Here is a 20035-nt window from a genome sequence, read left to right as displayed (position 1 = left end):
ATGTCAAGAGTGCCTTCCTCAATTGTGAATTGGAGGAAGAAGTGTACATGCATCAGCCTTAGCGTTTTTAGGTTGCAGGAAAGTAGCATCAAAGTGGTATGTCGACTAACAAAAGCTTTGTATGGCACATAGGGTGCGATACATTTAGACTGATAAGTATTTGGTTTAATGAGGATTTCAAAGAAGTCCTTTAGATCCAATCTGTATGTGAAAAGCATAAGCAATGAAATCATCTTATTGGTCATTTATGTGGATGATATCATTGTTATAGGTAGTGAGGCGCATTTGATCAATTGGTCGTTTATGTGAATGATATCCTCATCGATTTCATTGAGAAAAGGGATTAGAGGGAAATCAAGGGAGGAAGAGAAGATGTGAACAAGGTGGTAGAGAATTTTGTGGAGTATATGGAGAAAGATATATAACTAACCTTGAATTGTGTATTTGGGTTTTGAGGAAGTTGAGTCTAGGGAAGTATATGAATGGATAGTTTAGCATTAGAACTTGAGAGGCAATGTAAAATATAAATAAATTTATTTTATCTCTAAGAATCTTCAGTTAAATATGTAAGATGATTTAATTATTGATCACTTAATAATTCTTTATTTTCTAGAAATAGATTTGCACTCATCTTTAATTATGCCTTTTTATTCTATTTCTTCTAAATAAAGTTGCTTTTACCTTTTAATTAATATCATATATTTTAATTAACATTCCTCCAACTTCCTATAAATAGCAGGGTTGTAGGATACACCACCCCCCTCCCCTGGTATATTTACCTTCATATCCAGTATGGATATGACACTGATACGACATGGAAACCGTCCTGCGTGTTTCCAAAAAATTGCACTATTTTTACCTGCACTAGATTCAAAGAGATTCGGTTTCTAAGAAAAACGGCCTAAATGTACAGAGATTTATTGTGAAGTCTAAAAATAATCTAAAGAACACTATAGTTTTTAATAATAAATAAACCTTAATCACATATAATGTACAACAATTTCATGTAGACCTTTTGGTGCCATTTTCCTTTGCAATTTTCATGTCATTTTTCCTTTCAGCTGCACAAAAAAAATAAAATTGTAGTTTTACAAAAAAAAAAAAAAAAAAAATGTTTTAGAGATACGAGCCTAATTTGATTATCAATTTGTCATAATTCAAACATTACACATGTTATATGATCTTCAAATACTCGATATCTGAAAGCTCATCATTCAATTTCATAATTTCATACACAGTTTCAAATTTAAATGTATAACAAAACATCATAAGTTTATAAATGTATCCACATAATGATATTTCAAAAATGAGAAAAACAACCAAATACAATTTACATCTTTCTCTATCCTCTCCTAATGTAACTCAATTTTTCAGACCTCAAACTAGAAGGTGCTACTGCTACGGTGTCTAAATGATGATAAATTGTTTCTTGATCTTCAAAATATTCTCCGTCCTCCTCCATTACATCAAATTTTGTTGGCTGTTTGGTAGTGGAGACCCTAATAGGTTTGAGGGACAACAATGATAAGCTGCACAAAGTGTTAGATGTGAGAAAAACCCAACGATAGAAGGGGTGCAAGGGCTATGCCCCCGAATTTGTTTCCTTTTGGATGATTAAAAATGGACGGGTTTGAGCCAAAATTTGAAGAAATGGACAAGAAGGTGCAAAAAGAAGTGAAAAAAAAAACCAATTTCTATGTTTGTTGGGTGTGTATATTCACAAGTGAGAGTCTTGTGTCGGGACTCGTGAGTTTGACTCCAGGACTCGCATGAGTCCATCCTCAAGACTTGGCGAGTCCGTGTCTGGACTCGTCAGGTGGGCTTGTGAGTCCATGGCTATGGGACTTGGCGAGCTTTGGGACTTGCGAGTCTTCTGAGTTTTGGAAGAGTCTGCAATCCATGGTGGCTGCTTTACGTATGCAACTTTCATTCGATTAATATATTTATTTAATATTTATAATAAACATTTGATTGATTAATATATTATTTATTGAAATTTATAATAAACATTCATTTAAAATAATGAATTTAATAAACTTTATAATAAACTCTCATTGGATTTATATATTTATATAGTATTTTTTAAATCATTTAAATTTTTAGTGAACATTTGATTGAATAATATAATATTTATTTATATTTATAATAAACATTCATTCAATTTAATGATCAATAGTATTTTTTAGCATTCAAATTAGGATTTATTTATTTTAATCATAAATAATATACTAATAGTTTATATTTGTTTGTAATAGATTTTTTTTTCTAATCAAATTTAAAAAAATTAAGATTTAAACAAATAATTCTGAAAATATTTCTTTTAGTTTCAAATTATTATTTTTATATTTAAATTTTAAAGTAACAAATATTTATTTTATTTAATTTGCAAATTAATTTAAATTTAAATGTTAAAGTTATTTTGATTTATTTTTTATTTTGCATATTCTTGTAAAATTAAATTTAAAATGATTAATATTAATGTTTTTGATTAAGGCAAAAACAGGTTTTGAAGGGACCCGAAACCCTATAACAAAAATAAAGATTTTTCTAGACTTAACAAGGAGTTAAGCCAATAGAGATCACAAAAACTGAACAGCCCCATATATAACATAATCCACATTACAACAAAGGGCCATAGACCAGATAGAGCGAAAAGACAAAAACAGGAACAAGCAGTAAAAACTAGACATAGAAAAGCCAACAAAGAACCAGTACAAACATAGGAATGAACCAAACTTAATCCAGCAATTTCAGTGACTGTTTCATTTCTTTTTCAATCTCAATCATAGTGTTGGTGGTCTTCTTGAGCTTCTGAAAGTCAGGAGGAGGTCTAGCTGCCTTTCTCTTCAAAGTACCTCTGGTCCATTTGTTGGGTCTCAAGGAGATATCCTGCTCAGTATTAAAATTTTAATTATTGTAGGATTTGAGGATATAATCATGGCATCATCATGGATATAATTATTGTTATGAGTGTCTAAAAGGGTATAAGGGTTCCTATACTAGGGTTTTGGGCAGCTTTGCCACATAACATGGAAAGTATGCGCTGTATTTTTCGGTCCAAATGTTAATGGTCGTTTAGGGAAGGGGTTGTCTCCAATTTTTTTTTGCAAAATATCAAATAGAACAAGGTGGAGATGATAATCTTGTTCAATCATCAAAACAAAGGGCAACCGTAAGTCTAAATAGAACCCTTTTGCATCCAAAATCAACTTCAGGGACATCTACAGATAAAACAGGTGCAATTTAGGACCTCTTCAAAAAGCATTTAATCTACATAATCGAGAGAATACCTATCAAAATATTGCCCATTATTATATGCAAATGGAATTGCATTTAATGCAGTGTGCTCAACATGTTGGCAAAAGATGGTTAGATCAATGGAGGAGGCAGCAAATGGATATAATATCCCAGGTTATGAGAAAGTTTGTACCACCTTTTCGGCTAAAGAAAAATACATTATTGACATACAACTGCAGGTGATTCGAGAGTCATTTAAATCTTAGGGTTTCTATCATTTGTTGTGGAGGTAAAATATTCAAACATTTGGTGGACTCCTTGTGCAGCTCATTCTTTTAATTCAATGTTACAAAAAAATGGCAAAATCCAATTGATAGACAAGATTTATGAAAAATAAAAAAGAATTTCAAAAGTTATTTTTAATCATCCAATGTCACAAGCAATTTATAGACAATTCTTTAAGTTGGAGTTGTTGAAGGTAAATTTTCTAAATTTTGAAGTATATTTTTTATATATAATTTTAACATATATTATATATTTTTTATACTTGTAAAATTTTATATATTTTTTTAATTGTAGGTGGTTGAGACTCACTTTGCCACGCATTATATTGTTCTTAAAAGACTTCCGGATGTAAAGCAAGCCTTGAAAAGTATGGTGATTAGTGATATTTGGGTGGTTTGGAGGCAATCTCAAATAGTAATATCAGGACAATCATTCTTGATGATTATTGGTGGGATCAAGTAGACTACTTGCTATCTTTCACTGAATCAATATACAACCTCATCCGTCGCTGTGACATAGATAAGCCAATGTTGAGTGACATTAATGATTGTATAGATACAATGGTAGAGCAAGTTAGAGACAATCATATCTAAAGAGCAAGGCCCCTCTGCATTTTTAAACAAACACATATTTGAAGTAATCAAGAAGAGGTGGGATAAAATGACAACTCTTTGGCAACTTTTGGCATATGTTTTGAACCCCAAGAACTACCACATTGACATGTTGGCACTACCACATAGGACAATACCAAATATGGATGTTGAAGTTGTTGATAGATATAAAAAAGCCTTGAAAAATGTTTACAGATCTTAGAGTTGCTGTGGAGATTCAATATGTGTTTGGAAATTTTGCTTCCTCTGATGGAACTTATGTAGACATTGATGCAATGACAGATAAAAACGAAAAGGACCATGTGAAATGATGGGATTTCCATGTTGCAATGACTAAGCATTTGCAAAAATTGGCTATCAAACTTCTATCGTAGGTTTAACGTTATATGAAGTATATTTCAATTTAAAGTTACTTATTTTATTTTATTTTTTGATTTTTTGCATTTGTATGACATGCACTATGAATTTTTGTATAGGTTTCAAGTTCTGCATTTGAGAGAAATTGGAACTCATATGACTTCATCCATTTAGTGAAATGAAATAGGTTGGCAAATAGTAAATCAGAGGACCTTGAATTGTTCATTCCAATCTTTGTCTCTTGTTGCATTCGTCCATGGACTACATGAAGGGACCTAATAGACTTTGGGATGTACAGCCTAAGATGAGCGATATCGATGTCTCCATAAATGCATTGACACATCTCAATCCCATTGTTGAGAATTTTGACACTGTAGGAGGATCCTTTGGTGCATCTTCGTTTGGTTTCGAGAGTATAGTTGTTGGTCACACCCAATCTAACTATGCGAGCTCTTTAGAGAATCTTGATGATTTAGAACTCCAATTTCAGGAGAACAATGATGCTATTTTTGATAGCATGTGATTCTATCAATGTATTTGAATTCTATATTGATTATTATATTTTTTTTAATATAAGCACTGTGGAATATGTAGTAATTATGTGTCCATATTACTTCCAAAGTAATCAAAATCTCTTTGAATAACTTAGAAAATTGTGTTATATATATATGTATTTTTTTAGGAATGTCCTATCTTGCCGTAGCCATACTAGGGGTCTTGAAAAACGGCTGTATCCATATTTGTGCCCGTATCTGTGCAACTTTGATAAATAGATTCACATTTATCTATTTATCTTCTTCTTTGTTTGTTTTTTGTATTTATTTAATTCAAACATTATTTTTTATTTCAATCCTCATATTTGGAATATTCAACCACACGTAATTAAATTCTAATTTAAATTTCTTGGTAGGTAAACTGCAGCCTTGGGGATCACTAAAGTGATGGAACAACCTTCACTAAAGTGGTGGGAGATAAGTTTGTGCTGAATACTTGTTTGCGATGAATATGAATGTTGTAATGAACATAAACAAGATCATTCAACCTTTCGATTGACACTTTGTTGCGCTTTTTGGAGTAAATGTGCTCAAGCATACTCCAGTTGTGCTTGCATTTTGAAGCATTGCATAGTTGGCTCAATAAATAAATTGCAATCCTTTGAAGATTTGGTACCTTATCACCTAATTTTTCCCACCACGTGTTTGAAATGAGAAAAAATAATCTCATTGTCCAACTTTGCGTTTCAAATTCAACATTAATATATCAAAGGAGATTTTTTTCTTAAAATTTTTAAGCTTAAATAATGCCATGAATAGATTTGCCTGGTTGCAATGTTGTTGAATTTGTCTTGCACATGTCTCATGCAGTTGTATAGATCTCAATCTCAAATATTATCTTCGGTTCTAGTTGAGGATTGGGTACCATCCATTCTATGATGATTTAGAGCCCACACAAATCCAAATCTAGGAAATAGGCAGCTGCTTGTATGGGCTTGTGAAACTGAAAGTGCCATTGTTGATCAATGATGTCCCATATGGAACAATATTTTATCCTCAACCTTATCATAAATGGATCGAATGGCCTCCTCGGTCCTACCCATGCTTGCCATTGTTGATCAATGATGTCCCATATGGAACAATATTTATACTCAACCTTATCATAAATGGATCTAATGGCCTCCTTGGTCCTACCCATGCCTTCATATATACAACCCATAGTGGCTTCTCCCCATCAGCAACTTGAAGGAGAACAACTAAAGGCTTTGTGTACTGCAATTTTTATTAAACATTAAAATAATATTGTGAACAAAAATAAACAAATAGAATGGAAAATAAATAAAAATATAATGGAAATATCAAATATGATCTAACCTCTAGTTTCTCTTTTGTCGGAAGCCAAACGCTATGCTCATAAAAAATCCAATGGGTCTTAGCATATGCTGATGTAGACCGCTTCTTAGTAACAAATGTGTGCTTCAAAGCAGCCTTTGACCAAAGCAAAGATTGCAACATGATAAAGTTCGTTGCAAAGTGGGTTATTCTAGAATGAGCTAATTCCTTATATGCCTTATTTGAGGGGCAGGCAGTCTAACATGTGCTCTATTGCACCTCATGTCATGGGGATTCTAAGGGAAGTCCCTAAGAAATTCCCACATTCTAGGGATATGTTTAATGCATTCCCTCCATTATTCCCTAGCCCAATGGATGCATATCTTAGCAAAATTGGGAAAAAAAACATGGAAAAATATATATTGAATTGTACGGTCTGCATTTTTATATGTAAATACAGTGGGTTTCTATAGATATGTAAACACAATGCCATTCTATACTTATGTGGTTTGAGGACTTTAGTCCTGCTTTAGGCATCAGATATATTATTCTAACCCATAGACAACATTGAGTTCACAGTTAAATTTGGTCAAATTTGAAAGTTTCATTTATGAGTAATTTTTCAGACATACATGAACATTGAAAATTTATGGCTGTAGCTGGTGAGTAGATGAAGGTATTGATGTGTATATTTTGAAATCATAGAGAATAACTCCTTAGTACGCCAAAGTCATTTCTTTCACTCTTATTTGGAGTGGTTGTGGAATTAAGTTGGCTTCAGAAACAATTAGTTGAATTTTCTAAAATTGTATTGTAATTGGGAATTTGTTGAATATTATGATTAGTATTCGTTTCCATTTCCATCCTCTGCTAAAGCCAGCTGCTACCAACTTCACTGCTTTTGATTTTCTTGCTGGTTGGGTAGAGCAGTTTCAAAATTTTAGTTGAACCTATCTTATTGACATTTTAGTCTTTTCTAATATTTCTGTATTGGTTGACTACATTATGTGTGTTATCATTCCTTGATATGGATATAACTTGATTTTTTCTCTTTTGCAGTTGGAGGGCTCTTGAATGCTACATTTGGAAATGCCACAGAGATGATCATTTCTATTTATGCTCTTCAAAATGGAATGATTCGTGTAGTGCAACAGTCATTACTTGGTTCTATCTTGTCAAATATGTTGCTTGTGCTTGGATGTGCCTTCCTCATGGGTGGCATTGTTCATCACAAGAAAGAGCAAAGCTTTAATAAGGTAAACAGAAGGATCAAGTTTAGTATCTTTGGAACAATTTTTGTTCATTTTTTTCATGCAATGGATAAAAGTGATTTACCATATATTATTTCTACAGGCTGCTGCTGTTGTCAACTCAGGATTGCTATTGATGGCAGTTATGGGCCTACTTTTCCCAGCCGTGCTACACTTTACACACACAGAACGACATTTTGGACGATCTGAATTAGCCCTTTCTAGGTTTAGCAGCTGTATTATGCTTGTGGCATATGCATTTTACCTTGTATTCCAGCTGAAGAGTCACAAAAATCTTTATGATCCCATAGATGAGGTCGGTTATTGATCTATTTTACATATACTTGCTCTAGTTCAACTCTATATCTGTTTAAGTCTGATGGCAGTCTGCGGTTCTCTTATAATTTTCATAAAATGGAACCCCACACAACCTCACATGCAAAGTCAGGTATTAGTCTAGCATGAGAAAAAACTTCTATATGCTGCTTTACAGGAATGGATGATTTTGATGGCTTCAACTGGTTTTGCAAAGTTGGTCCAAAAATTGAATGTGATATTTTAAATCTACAAATAGCTTCATTTAACACTCAAAATCCTTGACCAAATTTGGATTTTTTGAATCAAATCCAGCTGGATATGAGTTTTTTTGACCTGCTTTATTTGACCTATTTGGTCTAGCCTTATAATTCCTAGAAATTTTACCAATTTTATTTGATTCCAGGTTTCTGAATTATTTTGACCTCCCAAACGAATCAATTTTTTGGACTAACCTGGTAACCATGTTTAAAACTGAAAAATATTTTGTAGGCAAGCTAGAGAGTAGTGGGAATGCGACTATTTTGTGTTCCATTTGTTTGTTTACTTGTACTGCCTTTGTTGATTTAATCTCAAAGGTGGCTAGCTATATCAAAAAAATAGAAGAGAATGGTTTTCACTTTTCAGGATACTATATGATTAATTAAGAGCATTACCATGAGGTACTCGTCACATAAATCCTTAAATGGAAACTAGATTTCCTTGGTCAATTTATGTGGCATTAATGATAGTGTAATTTCCCTTTTAATTTGTAGCGCTGTATGAGTGTTCTGTCAGCAGTTAGATAGTGATTGGTCTGTCAACATAGGAGTGATATAGTTGTAACTGTAGTTACTTTCAGTTAATTAGAACTGGAATAAGGAAGAAATGTGGTCAATTAGTTAGGACCGTACCTGACTGAAATTAAGGTGGACTGTAGTAGTCTGGAACTGCTTTAATTTGACGGATTGATTTGCGAGTCAACTGCCTAGTTTGTATAGATAGGTTTGTGAATTAAGTTGCCCAGTTACTGCCAACATTTGAGGGATGCCACACACTGGACGGAGGAGAAGGGACATGTCGTGATGTTTTCACACATCGCCCCATTGGAAATGGGGACCTGTCTTTTTGCTGGCTAGGTTAGGGTTTTTTGGTTAGTTTAGTGTTAGCTTTGCAGTAGTGTAAGTCTTTGAGCTTTGAATGAGGAGTTTGGTTGGTTTCATCACAGTATAGAGGTAGGTTGAGGAGTGAATATTGATAGTAAAGTCCAAGATTGCTTGCTCCCCCTAAGTGTTGGGCTGCTTGCAAAGCCTCGCCTCAACGTGAGTGTTGCAAATGTTAGATTTTGATAAGGGTTAAGCTTGAGTTGAACATGATCATGATCAAGTCGTTAGGGTGGGTGAGCTGAATGGCATTTGAACATTTGTTGAGAGTGGAGAAGGTAAGGGTGATTTCAAAACGTAAGTGCTTGCAACCTTGCTGTTCATTACGAGAGTACTTGTAAATTCTGACAAGTATACATGAGCACTGCAAAATCCCTACATCTTACATGAAGTGCTCAAAATCCCTCAATCTGACATGACAAAGGTATAATCCCTAAATCTTACATGAAGTGCTCAATATTTCTAAATCTTACATGAGTAGGGAGAAATCCCAAAATCTTACGTGGGATGATGCCACCTCCGAAAATGCAAACATGAATCGAATCCACGACAAAGTGGGGAGGATTCTTAGTCTAGGTCGCATGAGGTATAGTGCAAAGGGAAAGTGTTGATTTTGAATCAGGAGGCTGTTGTATGTATCGTTTTGTTGAAATGTTTGCAATGCACACATGCTCAAAATTCTGATCTGATCTATTTTGCAGAGGCATGAACATCACAATCAGATCTGTATATGTGTAAGAGCGAAAATTGCAATGCATGACCCTTTACAATGAACGAAAATTTCATGGATAAGGGTTGAAATACATGAGCTTCAATGAAATCAATACATTAAGGCTGGAATTTCGCGAAATTGCAATGCATAACTATGCGCAATGCATAAAAGATGACCCCAAAATTTGTATTGAAATAAATACACAATTATCTGAAATTCCTGAAAATGTTTATGCAAGACCACTTGAGGATAAAAATGCAAAGATACGGTGTACACAGTGCATGACACCCTAAAAATCCTGAAATCATACATGAACTTGAAAAAATTCCGAAATATTACATGGGCAGTGCTAAAATGTGACTTTCAAACAATGTGTGAGCTCTGCACAAACCCGCCATACATACAGGAGTGCTGCACAAAACCGATTTTGTTCATGAGGACCCCTAAACCCCAATTTCTTACATAGCGTGCCTCCAATCCTGATTTCATTCAAGATTGACCCAAAACCCTCAAAACCCTTGTGGGAATGCCTTATACTTTTCAAGAAATCATTGAGTGAGGAGTTAAAATTTTCAAAATAAGTCGGAGAAATGATGAAGTTTAACATCCAAAATTAATGCATAAGCAAGCTTGAATCTCAATTCTTTACATGGTGATACCAAAACTCCGATTTCTTACATGAGAAATGCTGAATCATGAATTTGTACACGGCAAAGTGAAAGCTCCGATTTCTTACATGACACCATGAGAAGTTCGAAATGATGCATGGGAGCTTGAAAAACCCGAAATCTTGCATGGCTCTCCTCAAGTCCGACTTTATACATTACATGGCAATATTCAAATGCAAGCCTTTCTAGGTTGGCTAAGGTGATTGCATGCAAGGCATGAGGAGTGGTTTGAGGCATGAAGTAAGGTGGTGGCCGACTTTGAGCATGATGGTAAAATCTTTAAAAGCATTTAAATTAATTAAAATTTGCAAACCCTTTCTAGTGCCGACCTAATCACTTCCCCAATACATATAAATGCAAGGTGATGCTTGTTCATTCTTGCCATTCAATTCTAATCCATTCAAAATAGAAATAAGGAGCAGACCTGTGAAAGAGGAGGAGATCAAACTTCATCAGCCATTATGAAGGCGGCTTACAGCCACAAGACATAAATCCAATCAAATATTTGTGAGCGTATAGTGTTGATGATCAAAGCCAACAAGGGAGCAGTTGTAGAGGGGTTAAAATTAGTTTCTACAGCAGAATACTAAACATTTCCAGATCTGAAATAAGAATTTCAAAGGGTAAACGTGCTATTTCCAGACTGAAAGGAAGTATTTGTGAGCGCAAAGTGTTGATGATCAAAACCAACAAGGGAGCAGTTGGAGAGGGGTTAAAATCAGTTTTTACAGAAGAATATTAAACATTTCCAGATCTGAAATAAGAATTTCAAGGGGTAAAAGTGCTATTTCTAGACTGAAAGGAAGTATTTGTGGAGCAATCTTGTGTGACTTAGTAATACTGTTTTGACATCATGAATCAGTAGTGCAAGACTTGAGCTTTCATTCATCATAAACCTTTTGCTTGCCTTGTATATGCATATGATTATAATCTAATTTATTTTTGTTTTTCTTTTTGTTAGGAATGATTGCAATGGCGAGTGATGGAAGAAAGGAGATCAAGTATGGACTTCACAATGCAAATGAAGGTGTTTCAACCACAACAATAAGGACATGCCAACATGCAAGGAGAAAGCAAATGAAACAAGTACAACATGAAGAATGACTTCACCACTTGAATAGAAGGTCAATCCATAATTGCAACAAGAGTTACATTGCAAATGGAAGATTCTACAACAATCTTGAATTTCCTTTGAAAATCCAAGATCAAGGTCAATACAACAAGGACGTAATCCTGACCAAGGACATCACGCATAACTGATGATTAGAGAAGGACAATGTAAATGCGGATGGAGGATACACTTGCAACGACTAAACATGAAATCAAGCATTGACATCAAGAAGGCGATGGAAGAAGAAGATGAATAGCAAGGAATGCATCTCCCAAGTTGATAGTTTCAAAAGAGTTGAGCAAAGTTAGAAACTTGATCATCAAAGATGATGCAATTTGGGAATATGAATCATCACATCAAGCAATTGATAATGTTGAGTATCAAGAGATATTGCTCGAGAGGAAATAACTTCTTTGTGATGATCTACAAGATATGCGCATTGAGGTGGCACCTATTCTTCATCGACTAATCAGAAGATGCCACATCGACATGGCCAAGTTCAATGTACCTGACTAATCTTACGAGGATAAAAACTAGACATGTGTCACTACATCGAATATTGTTCGGAGTACCTAACCTCATTTCTCATTGGTCCACATTCAAAGAGGGACATGTGTCCTAGGCATTGTAATTTTCTCATTGCTCAAATGGAGTTAGTTGTAACTAACCCTAATTAAGGTTTCATCATGTAATATCGGCCATTGATCTTAAATCAATCTGGGCCATTCAATTGTATTTGGGATGTCTATATTAGGCATTACCTTCTCACCTGTAAAGGTTAATAAATAGTTAATCGATAGTTAGCAATAGAGTAGGAGGAAGCTAGAGATTGTTGCCAAGAAAATGGTGGAATTAATTCGTGATTTTCATTGAAGCATGGTGGATCTTTATGTGTTGTTTCAACATCTTGCATGGTTTCTTGTTACTTCTCAAAGTTAGATGAAGTTCATTGATTATAATGGAGAAATGTGAAGATACTTGATGGAATTCTGGTTCATACTATTTGGAATTTGTTGATTGCAAATTGCATTTTTGTGTTTAGTTTGAACCAATTTAGCACTAGTTTGATTGTGGATGTTCATTTTGATTGCGCTAGTATTGGGTATTTGAATGGGTGTTTACAATATGAAAATCCTTCATTACCTTAGGAGATTGCATCAGTTGTTTGTAGTTGTTTCCTCATAGCGAAGCAAGGCTTGATTCATGAAATCCATCTATCTAATCACTATCCTTTATCTTCATTGTCCTTAGGTTTAGATTATACTTTTCTAACTTTCATCCTTTTGTCTTTTGTTTTCCAAGTCAGTTAGATTCCACATTTCAGCTATGATTCATAAATGTAAGTCCCTTTGTGTTACAAGCATTATCACACCATATACACTGAGTCTATCAATTTGCATTGTCAAGACATGACTAAAAAAACCTTCAAGTTATTTTATTTGATTACATTGTCTAGCATATAAGGTTTCCTTGTTCAAGAGAGGATAGAATACTTAGTATTTTATTCTGTGTTCGAGGTGTCATGAAAAACACATCAACATGACACACTTAAGAAATTTATAAACAAAAATCATCTATTTTTTTAGGCTGGATGTTGTGTTTTAGCAGCTATGGCTTGGAGATGAAACCCTCTAGGCACAAAGATTAGGCTTCTTGAGGATGGAAACCCTTAAGCAACAATCATGCATTTAGACCAGAGTTATCGAGAGACGCGTCTATGGACCCTTGGGATGCGTCTCCTGTCCCCGAAACGTTTTTGGAGTCGGAAGGATGTGCATGGTTTAGGCGGATGACGTATCCCGATGTCTTGCGAAGTCTCTCATGTAAAAACTTAAGTCTCTTGCCAAAAATTAGGGTTTTTGAGGTCAGGTTTTCTCCCACTCACAACTAGGGCACAACACATTTCTTCAATGTGTGATAGGGCGACGACTCTTGAAATTCCGATGGATCTCTTCTTGAAGTCCCCTTTCTTTGTAATATTTCCCAACAGAAAGTTTCGCTTCTAATTTTACTTTAAGCTCATTTTAATTAAAATTTAATATTTTTATAAATTGTGTTTTAAATGATTTGTATCTATTCAATATTAAAATTTTAATATGTGAAAATATTTAAATTAAATTTTAATTATAGTACATTTATTATTTAATATATATTTTATTTATATTAATAATATTTAATTTATGATTTCAAACATATTTGTATTACCTTTTTTTAATTTATTATAATGTATGCAAATTTTACATAATATTTGTTTTTTAAAATTTTTTTATTAATTGTATTTTTTAAAATTCAAATTTATATTAGGCAAATTTAATCACTAATTTTTTTTTTCCAAATTTTTCTCCTTGTCAAATTTCATTTGAATTTTATTGGTGGCAAACACGAACTCAAACCTTGTGACATAGGTTACAACTTCCCAAAGAATGGCCATTTAGGTTTCACCAGCATTGTCATTTGAAGCAAAACGTAGCCTAGACAATGGGGGCATGAATTTGGGAGTATGGAGTATGGTTTTAAACTAAGTTCTAATGGATTTTTAACTTATGTTTAAAATATATTCACCAGGCTCTCTTTACATTGTGTAGTTTACGTTTCGATTCAAATGACAATGATTAACTTGTTTTCAATATTCTATGTTATGATATTTTCTAAAAATTATTAAATTATATAAAAAAATTGCTTTCTCTTGGTAACCTTGATTTAGACTGATGTCAGAAATATCAGTATTGTTGAGTTCTGCATGCTGGTGTGTTCAATAAGCTGTATTAGTTTAATTAAACTTCAATCTGCATGTGTACTGTTTTGAAGAAACTTTAATAAATTACAAAAATATCTGTTGATTAGAATAGTTTTGGCCTTGTCCTCTGGTTGCAATTGTTTTTCAGGGATATTTTTTGTGTGCTATCAGTAGATGTCATCACAGTGATATCAGAGCTATGAACCTGCTAGCTTGTGAATCATGGAGGGAATTTTAAGATTTCCGACAAAACGAAAGAGAGCAGATCTTCTCCAAGACATGACAATGGTAATTCAGAGGAGCTAAGATAGAATGATTGGGGTACTGGAACAAAGTTGTAGCTTCAGAGTAGCAAAATCCAAATCTGGCTAGAACATCATGCAGAGAGTAAAGCTCCAATGCAAATAATGGACCTGCGATTACTCCCATTCCAAAGCCTACTGAATCCATGTTCTTGCAAAAAGATGAATGAATTAATCCTGAGACAACAACTGTAGAGGAGATAGACTCAATGTTTGAGTGGTATCAAAGTAAAGTACAAGATTTCAAAGCTACATGTTAATTACTTGGAGATACTTGGCAAGAAACCTCAAAGTTTGAAATGGCAGAACAGTATGAAAAAAGACAACAAAAAGAAGTTGAAACAGAAGTGAACAAATTGAATGCACCTCTTTTTGAGGTGGCAGCCTAAGTCACCAGGTTCGAATTTGAATTCGAAGTTCGACAACTTTGAAATTCGAATGAAGTTCGATGAGGAAAAAATTCAAAATGTATAAAATTCGAATTAAATTTGCCATTTGTAATTTTTAATTTTTTTTAATAAATATATGTAATATATCTATAAAATTGCCTAAATAGTTTAACATTGATAAATAGATTTGAAATCATTACAAAAAGATGACACATTTATAAAATATAATCCATAGGAAACATATGCTTTCACGATTGCAAAGATGTTCTTTTGTCAAAAAGGTACAATAACAATCAAAGACTTTAGAACTTTAAAATAACTACTTAGTTCATCATCTGCTAAGTTAGGCTCATCTGCATTTGGCATTGCTATGCCTTCAAGAGTTTGTTCTAAAGAAGTGTTCTTTGCTGATTTGTTCATCAGCAATTTCAAATTGCTGCGAACATAGACAGGATCTCCCAACTTTCAAGTCAGCAATTTGTTCCTCTTTTTGGAATGGATGTGGTCAAAGCAACTCCAGTTCCTCTCACAAGCTGATGAACTTGCTCCCTGACTCAAAATTTGAATAGCAAACTCTTGCAGTTCAGGAGTTGATGATCCATAAGCGATTCGCCATCTATATCCAGGCATACGTGGTGAGTCATATTTGGCTTCTGCCCCTCCAAACTTCCTTTCTCCTCTCTTGTATTGCCAACTTTGATCTCTGATTAGTGCTGCAATTTCTGGATCTGGTACATACCTGCTAATGGCTTGGTAAAGCCCTGCCATGATTTCATTATCACCCCTTCTATCAATAGAAAACAACTTAGGCTCCAAAAAGCAAGCTGCTGCATGTAAAGGTGTGTGCATCATTTTCCATCTGCATATATTCTGCTTCTTCATTATTTAGTGCTTTTTGAATAGATTCCTTACACCGGTCCATGCTTTCATAAAGCATGCCAAGGCAAGGAGTGTCACCATCAACCATACGAAGCACGTCAACAATTGGTTCACATACAAGCAAAAATTTTGCTGCACTTTCCCAGAAATTGCTGTTTAGGATGATTTGCTCTATGTTCTTCCCCTTAGGGCCTTTAGAAAGCACTAAACTTTCCCACCGATTGGAACAAATAACAGATCTCAAAGCTGCTTTTTCTTCAACCACTCTTTTCAAAGTGATATAATATGAAGCAAATCTTGTTTCACAAGGCCTCAACAATTCCTTTGATGCATGCTGCCTATAAATACTCAATGTGAGACGATGATTCCGTATGAAATTTGCAATTGCTCTCCCTCTATGAATAGCTTCATTTACCCATGGGAATTCAGCCAAGTCATGAAGCGACAAATCGAGACAATGGGCTGCACATGGGCTCCAATATATCTGTGGGTACTTCTCTACAATCAGCCTCCCAACTCCCACACAATTTGCTGCACTATCAGTTACCACTTGAACCACATTTTCCACCCCTACTTCAAGAATGGCTTCCTCTAATATTTGAAAAATATACTCTGAAGTTTTCTTGTGGTTCATGGCGTCAATGACTTTCAAAAACACAATACCTTCAGGACAAGACACCAAAACATTAATCAATGGCCTTTGACACATATTTGATCATCCATCACTCAATATAGTGCAACCTGTTCCCTTCCAAGTGGCTTTGACATCAGCTAATTTCTTAGTCACTTGACCTCTGCAAAAGAGTTGTCCTGATAGCCTCTGTACCTGGAGGTGTGTACCCTTTGCCAAACTCTGCAATTTTGTGAACTGCATTACGAAAACGTGGATTTCTCGCAACATTGAATGGAATAGCACTTGTGTAAAACAAATATGCAACCGCATCATCCACCTGCTGTTTCTGTACTGGTTTCCAAACGTTGTTCAGTGTTCCAGTCTCTTTTGATACGCTCACCGGTTTGGATTGCACAGAAGAGGAAGACATGATAGATGTGAATCTAGATATATCTCCTTCAATTCTCTGTTTCTTTTGTGCCTTCTTCATTTTGCCTACCATTGAAGCAACCAACTCTTTCTCTAGAATAGCTTTAAGTTCTGGAGTCGCACCTTTACATGCTTGAACACCTCCACCTGGACCCCCTGTATTAGCAAGGAAGTGGTCCCTAAGGCTTGTTAAAGTTCCAATTATAGGTCCCTCACATAGGTTACATTTGATGTGAGTTCCATTTCGGGTCACATGCTTCCATGCCTCAGAAGTTGATTTAGGAGGAGCCATTAAATGAAAATCTGCATGTTTGGAAAGAAAAATTAAAAAACAAAATAAATACTACATTTATTTTAACCTTTCAAAATAGAAATACTTTTAAGTTTTAACAATTTCACAAATGACCTCTTAAAAACAGAGTATAAAATTTATTCGGCATGCACCTTTCAAAAACTAAAATAAATACTATTCTTGTTTAATAATCATAAAAACAAAAATTTAATACATTTTTTAGTTATAAATTAAAAAACAAAACAAACATTACATTTATTTCAAAATTTCAAAATAAAAATACTAAAGTTTAATAAAACGTTTATTAATAATTCAATATATTGATTTTTTAACAAAAAAAAAATAGTAGTTTTTATTTTTGGTTATTAAACTTTATAAAATTACTACACTACCATTAAAAAAAATAAAAAATAAAAATATATTAATTTTTTGAACTTTACCAAACAAATAAAAAACTAAAATTAAATAATATAATATTAAACAATATAATAAAAACTATCAATATAAATTATATAATATTAAACAACATTATTTTATAATTTATATTGTGTGTATTAAATTAAAAGCTAAAAATTAAACATTATAAATACACGAGAAGCCTATTATGTGTGGTTACTGACAATCATCTATTCAAAAACATTATAAACATTATAAACAAAAAACTTATAATACACGAGGACCCTACCTGTGCAGGTCGAGAGGATGGACTGAAAATTTATTATGTAATATGAAACATTGAAAAATTGAAACCTAAAAAAAACAAAAAAAAAAACACGAGAACCCTACCTGTGTAGATCGGGAGGACGGACTGACGGTAGAGGCAGAGGCAACAACTCGAGCTTCGACGGAAGCTTCCGGAGCTTCTACAACGACGGTCGAAGGTTAGTGACGTCGGGCTGCAATGGCGGTCGAAGGTCGGGCGACTGGAACTTATGCGTCCCCGACTGTAGAAAAAATGATAAACTTTGCTACGTTTGCCGCTGTATTTATCAAAAAAACTCGATAAAACCCTAAAAAACGCAAGGAAAAAAAAACTTTTTGGCAAACACGTCATCCCTATTTTTAGGTACGAATTTGATCGAATACTTGGGTTGTAATACTTTGCAATTGATTTAGCATCTTCATGGGTGTTGTAGGTTGGAGGACTTTTCTTTTAACTTATTAGATTCTAGTCTGCACATCATCATATTTTCTTTTTCTGCCATCAAGGATGGTTTTTAATAATTTATTCTAGAGTATCTCCATTTACACTCCTGTTGATTTTTGAGTTAGATTCATGACAAGAGTATGGGATTCATAAACTTGGTCTCCTAGCAATGGAAGCTCAATTAACTCTACGACGTGCTGAGTCATGGTCTTCTCATTATGTGATGTTAGATGTGTTGTAGTTTGGGGGAGTTGCCTTGTAGCTTTATTAGATTCTAATCTGCACATCATTGTATTTTCTTTCTCTGTCATCAAGGATGTTTTTTTAAAACTTATTTAAAGTATCTTCATGTGCACTCCTGTTGATTTTCAAGCTAGATTCTTGACAAGAGTGTGGGATCAATAACTTGATCTCTTAACAATAGATGCTCAACCAACATTTTGATGTGTTTAGTTGTGGTCTCCTCACCATGTGATACTAGATGTGTTGTAGCAGGCTCTATGCCCCGATTATTGTCTAGTGTGGGGAAATTACCTTAGCTTAGAGGATTTACCTTGCAGCTTTATTGGACTCTTGTTGGTATGTCATTGTTCTTTCTTGTTCATGAGAGTGTTTGTCTTTGGCTCTTGCTTCCAATAATTTCTCCTTCTCTATATTAAGGTACAGGTAAGTGGCCCCCTATTGGTTTGTAGTAATAGCCATTGCTTCTCCATGCTTGGCTACATCTATCATGTTGATATCCACTCTAGATGCATGTTTATGATAGTTGGTATTGTTATGATCCTCAGGTCCACACCCTTTATAGAGAGGTCCAATATTGCTCTGGTTTGTGGGACAATCTCTTGCAAAATTTGATGGTCAACATTTGGGGTCATCAAATCTGATACCACATCCACTGCTCATACGTTTTAGTATATTATTGTTTCTATGATCGGCTAACCACTAGAAGATGCACCTTTATTGCTTTGATCGATTTGTAGCTTTTGAGGTGTAGTAGGCAGCGTGGATTGATTCCCTTACATGAAGAATCCTTTTACACTCTTGTTCTTCAAATTATGTATTGTCCTTGAGTAGATGCCCTATCAGTTGGCAACACTATGAAAACAGTCTTTGGGAAATTGGCATTAGTGTGACTTATCATTTGAATTTAGTACACAAAGGGTGCTTGCCTTCTTTCTCAATATCTTATTTGAGTTCATATATAGCATATGCCATGTCTTATCTGAGAGCATGCTGGTCTTGGTTCGAGCATGAGGGTGTTGTGTTTTCACTTTCAATATCCATGTTTCTATTGCACACATCTTTATAAGGTGAGGGTGGTACTATAATCCCACAACGAGTATATAGTTCTATGCTATTTTCCACAACGAGTATATAATCCCTTTAGTAAATCATCACTATTTCAAACATCATGTTTTTTTGTGGTGTAGTTTCTCTGTTTTTTCTTATCTTTTATGTTTTATTTAATTGTTATTTATTTGTTGTTCCAGATTTTCAAGCAGTTCTTTGAGCCTGTTATTATTGGATCAAACACTCACATGTTTTCCTTGACAAGTGCTGAATTTTTTGTGACAACTTCAGATGGATATGCATTGTTTAATCATTCAGTAGCCACTCCTCTGGCTGGGAGTGATTGCAACCAATGTCATTCGTTTGTTTTCCCATTTGCTGATCAAATTGTTTTTATATTTTACAAGATTCCATTGGGTTTTTGTAACTGTCACCAGCAAATG

At 34.2% G+C, this 20035-nt stretch overlaps 1 protein-coding gene across 5 annotated transcripts in view; it reads left to right on the top strand.

Moving 5' to 3' along the window:
- The window catches only part of LOC131065246 (vacuolar cation/proton exchanger 3), a 157350-nt gene that overhangs the window by 52019 nt on the left and 85296 nt on the right, over positions 1-20035 (top strand). For all 5 annotated transcript variants that reach the window (XM_057999714.2, XM_057999713.2, XM_057999711.2 and 2 more), the window contains 2 exons: positions 7376-7572; positions 7670-7882. In XM_057999714.2, the coding sequence (XP_057855697.1) occupies positions 7376-7572; positions 7670-7882 (410 nt within the window). The remainder of the gene's footprint in view (positions 1-7375; positions 7573-7669; positions 7883-20035) is intronic.

Source organism: Cryptomeria japonica, chromosome 2, assembly GCF_030272615.1.
Source record: "Cryptomeria japonica chromosome 2, Sugi_1.0, whole genome shotgun sequence".
Classification (NCBI taxonomy): domain Eukaryota; kingdom Viridiplantae; phylum Streptophyta; class Pinopsida; order Cupressales; family Cupressaceae; genus Cryptomeria; species Cryptomeria japonica.
This window is presented reverse-complemented; position numbering and strand designations above follow the sequence as displayed.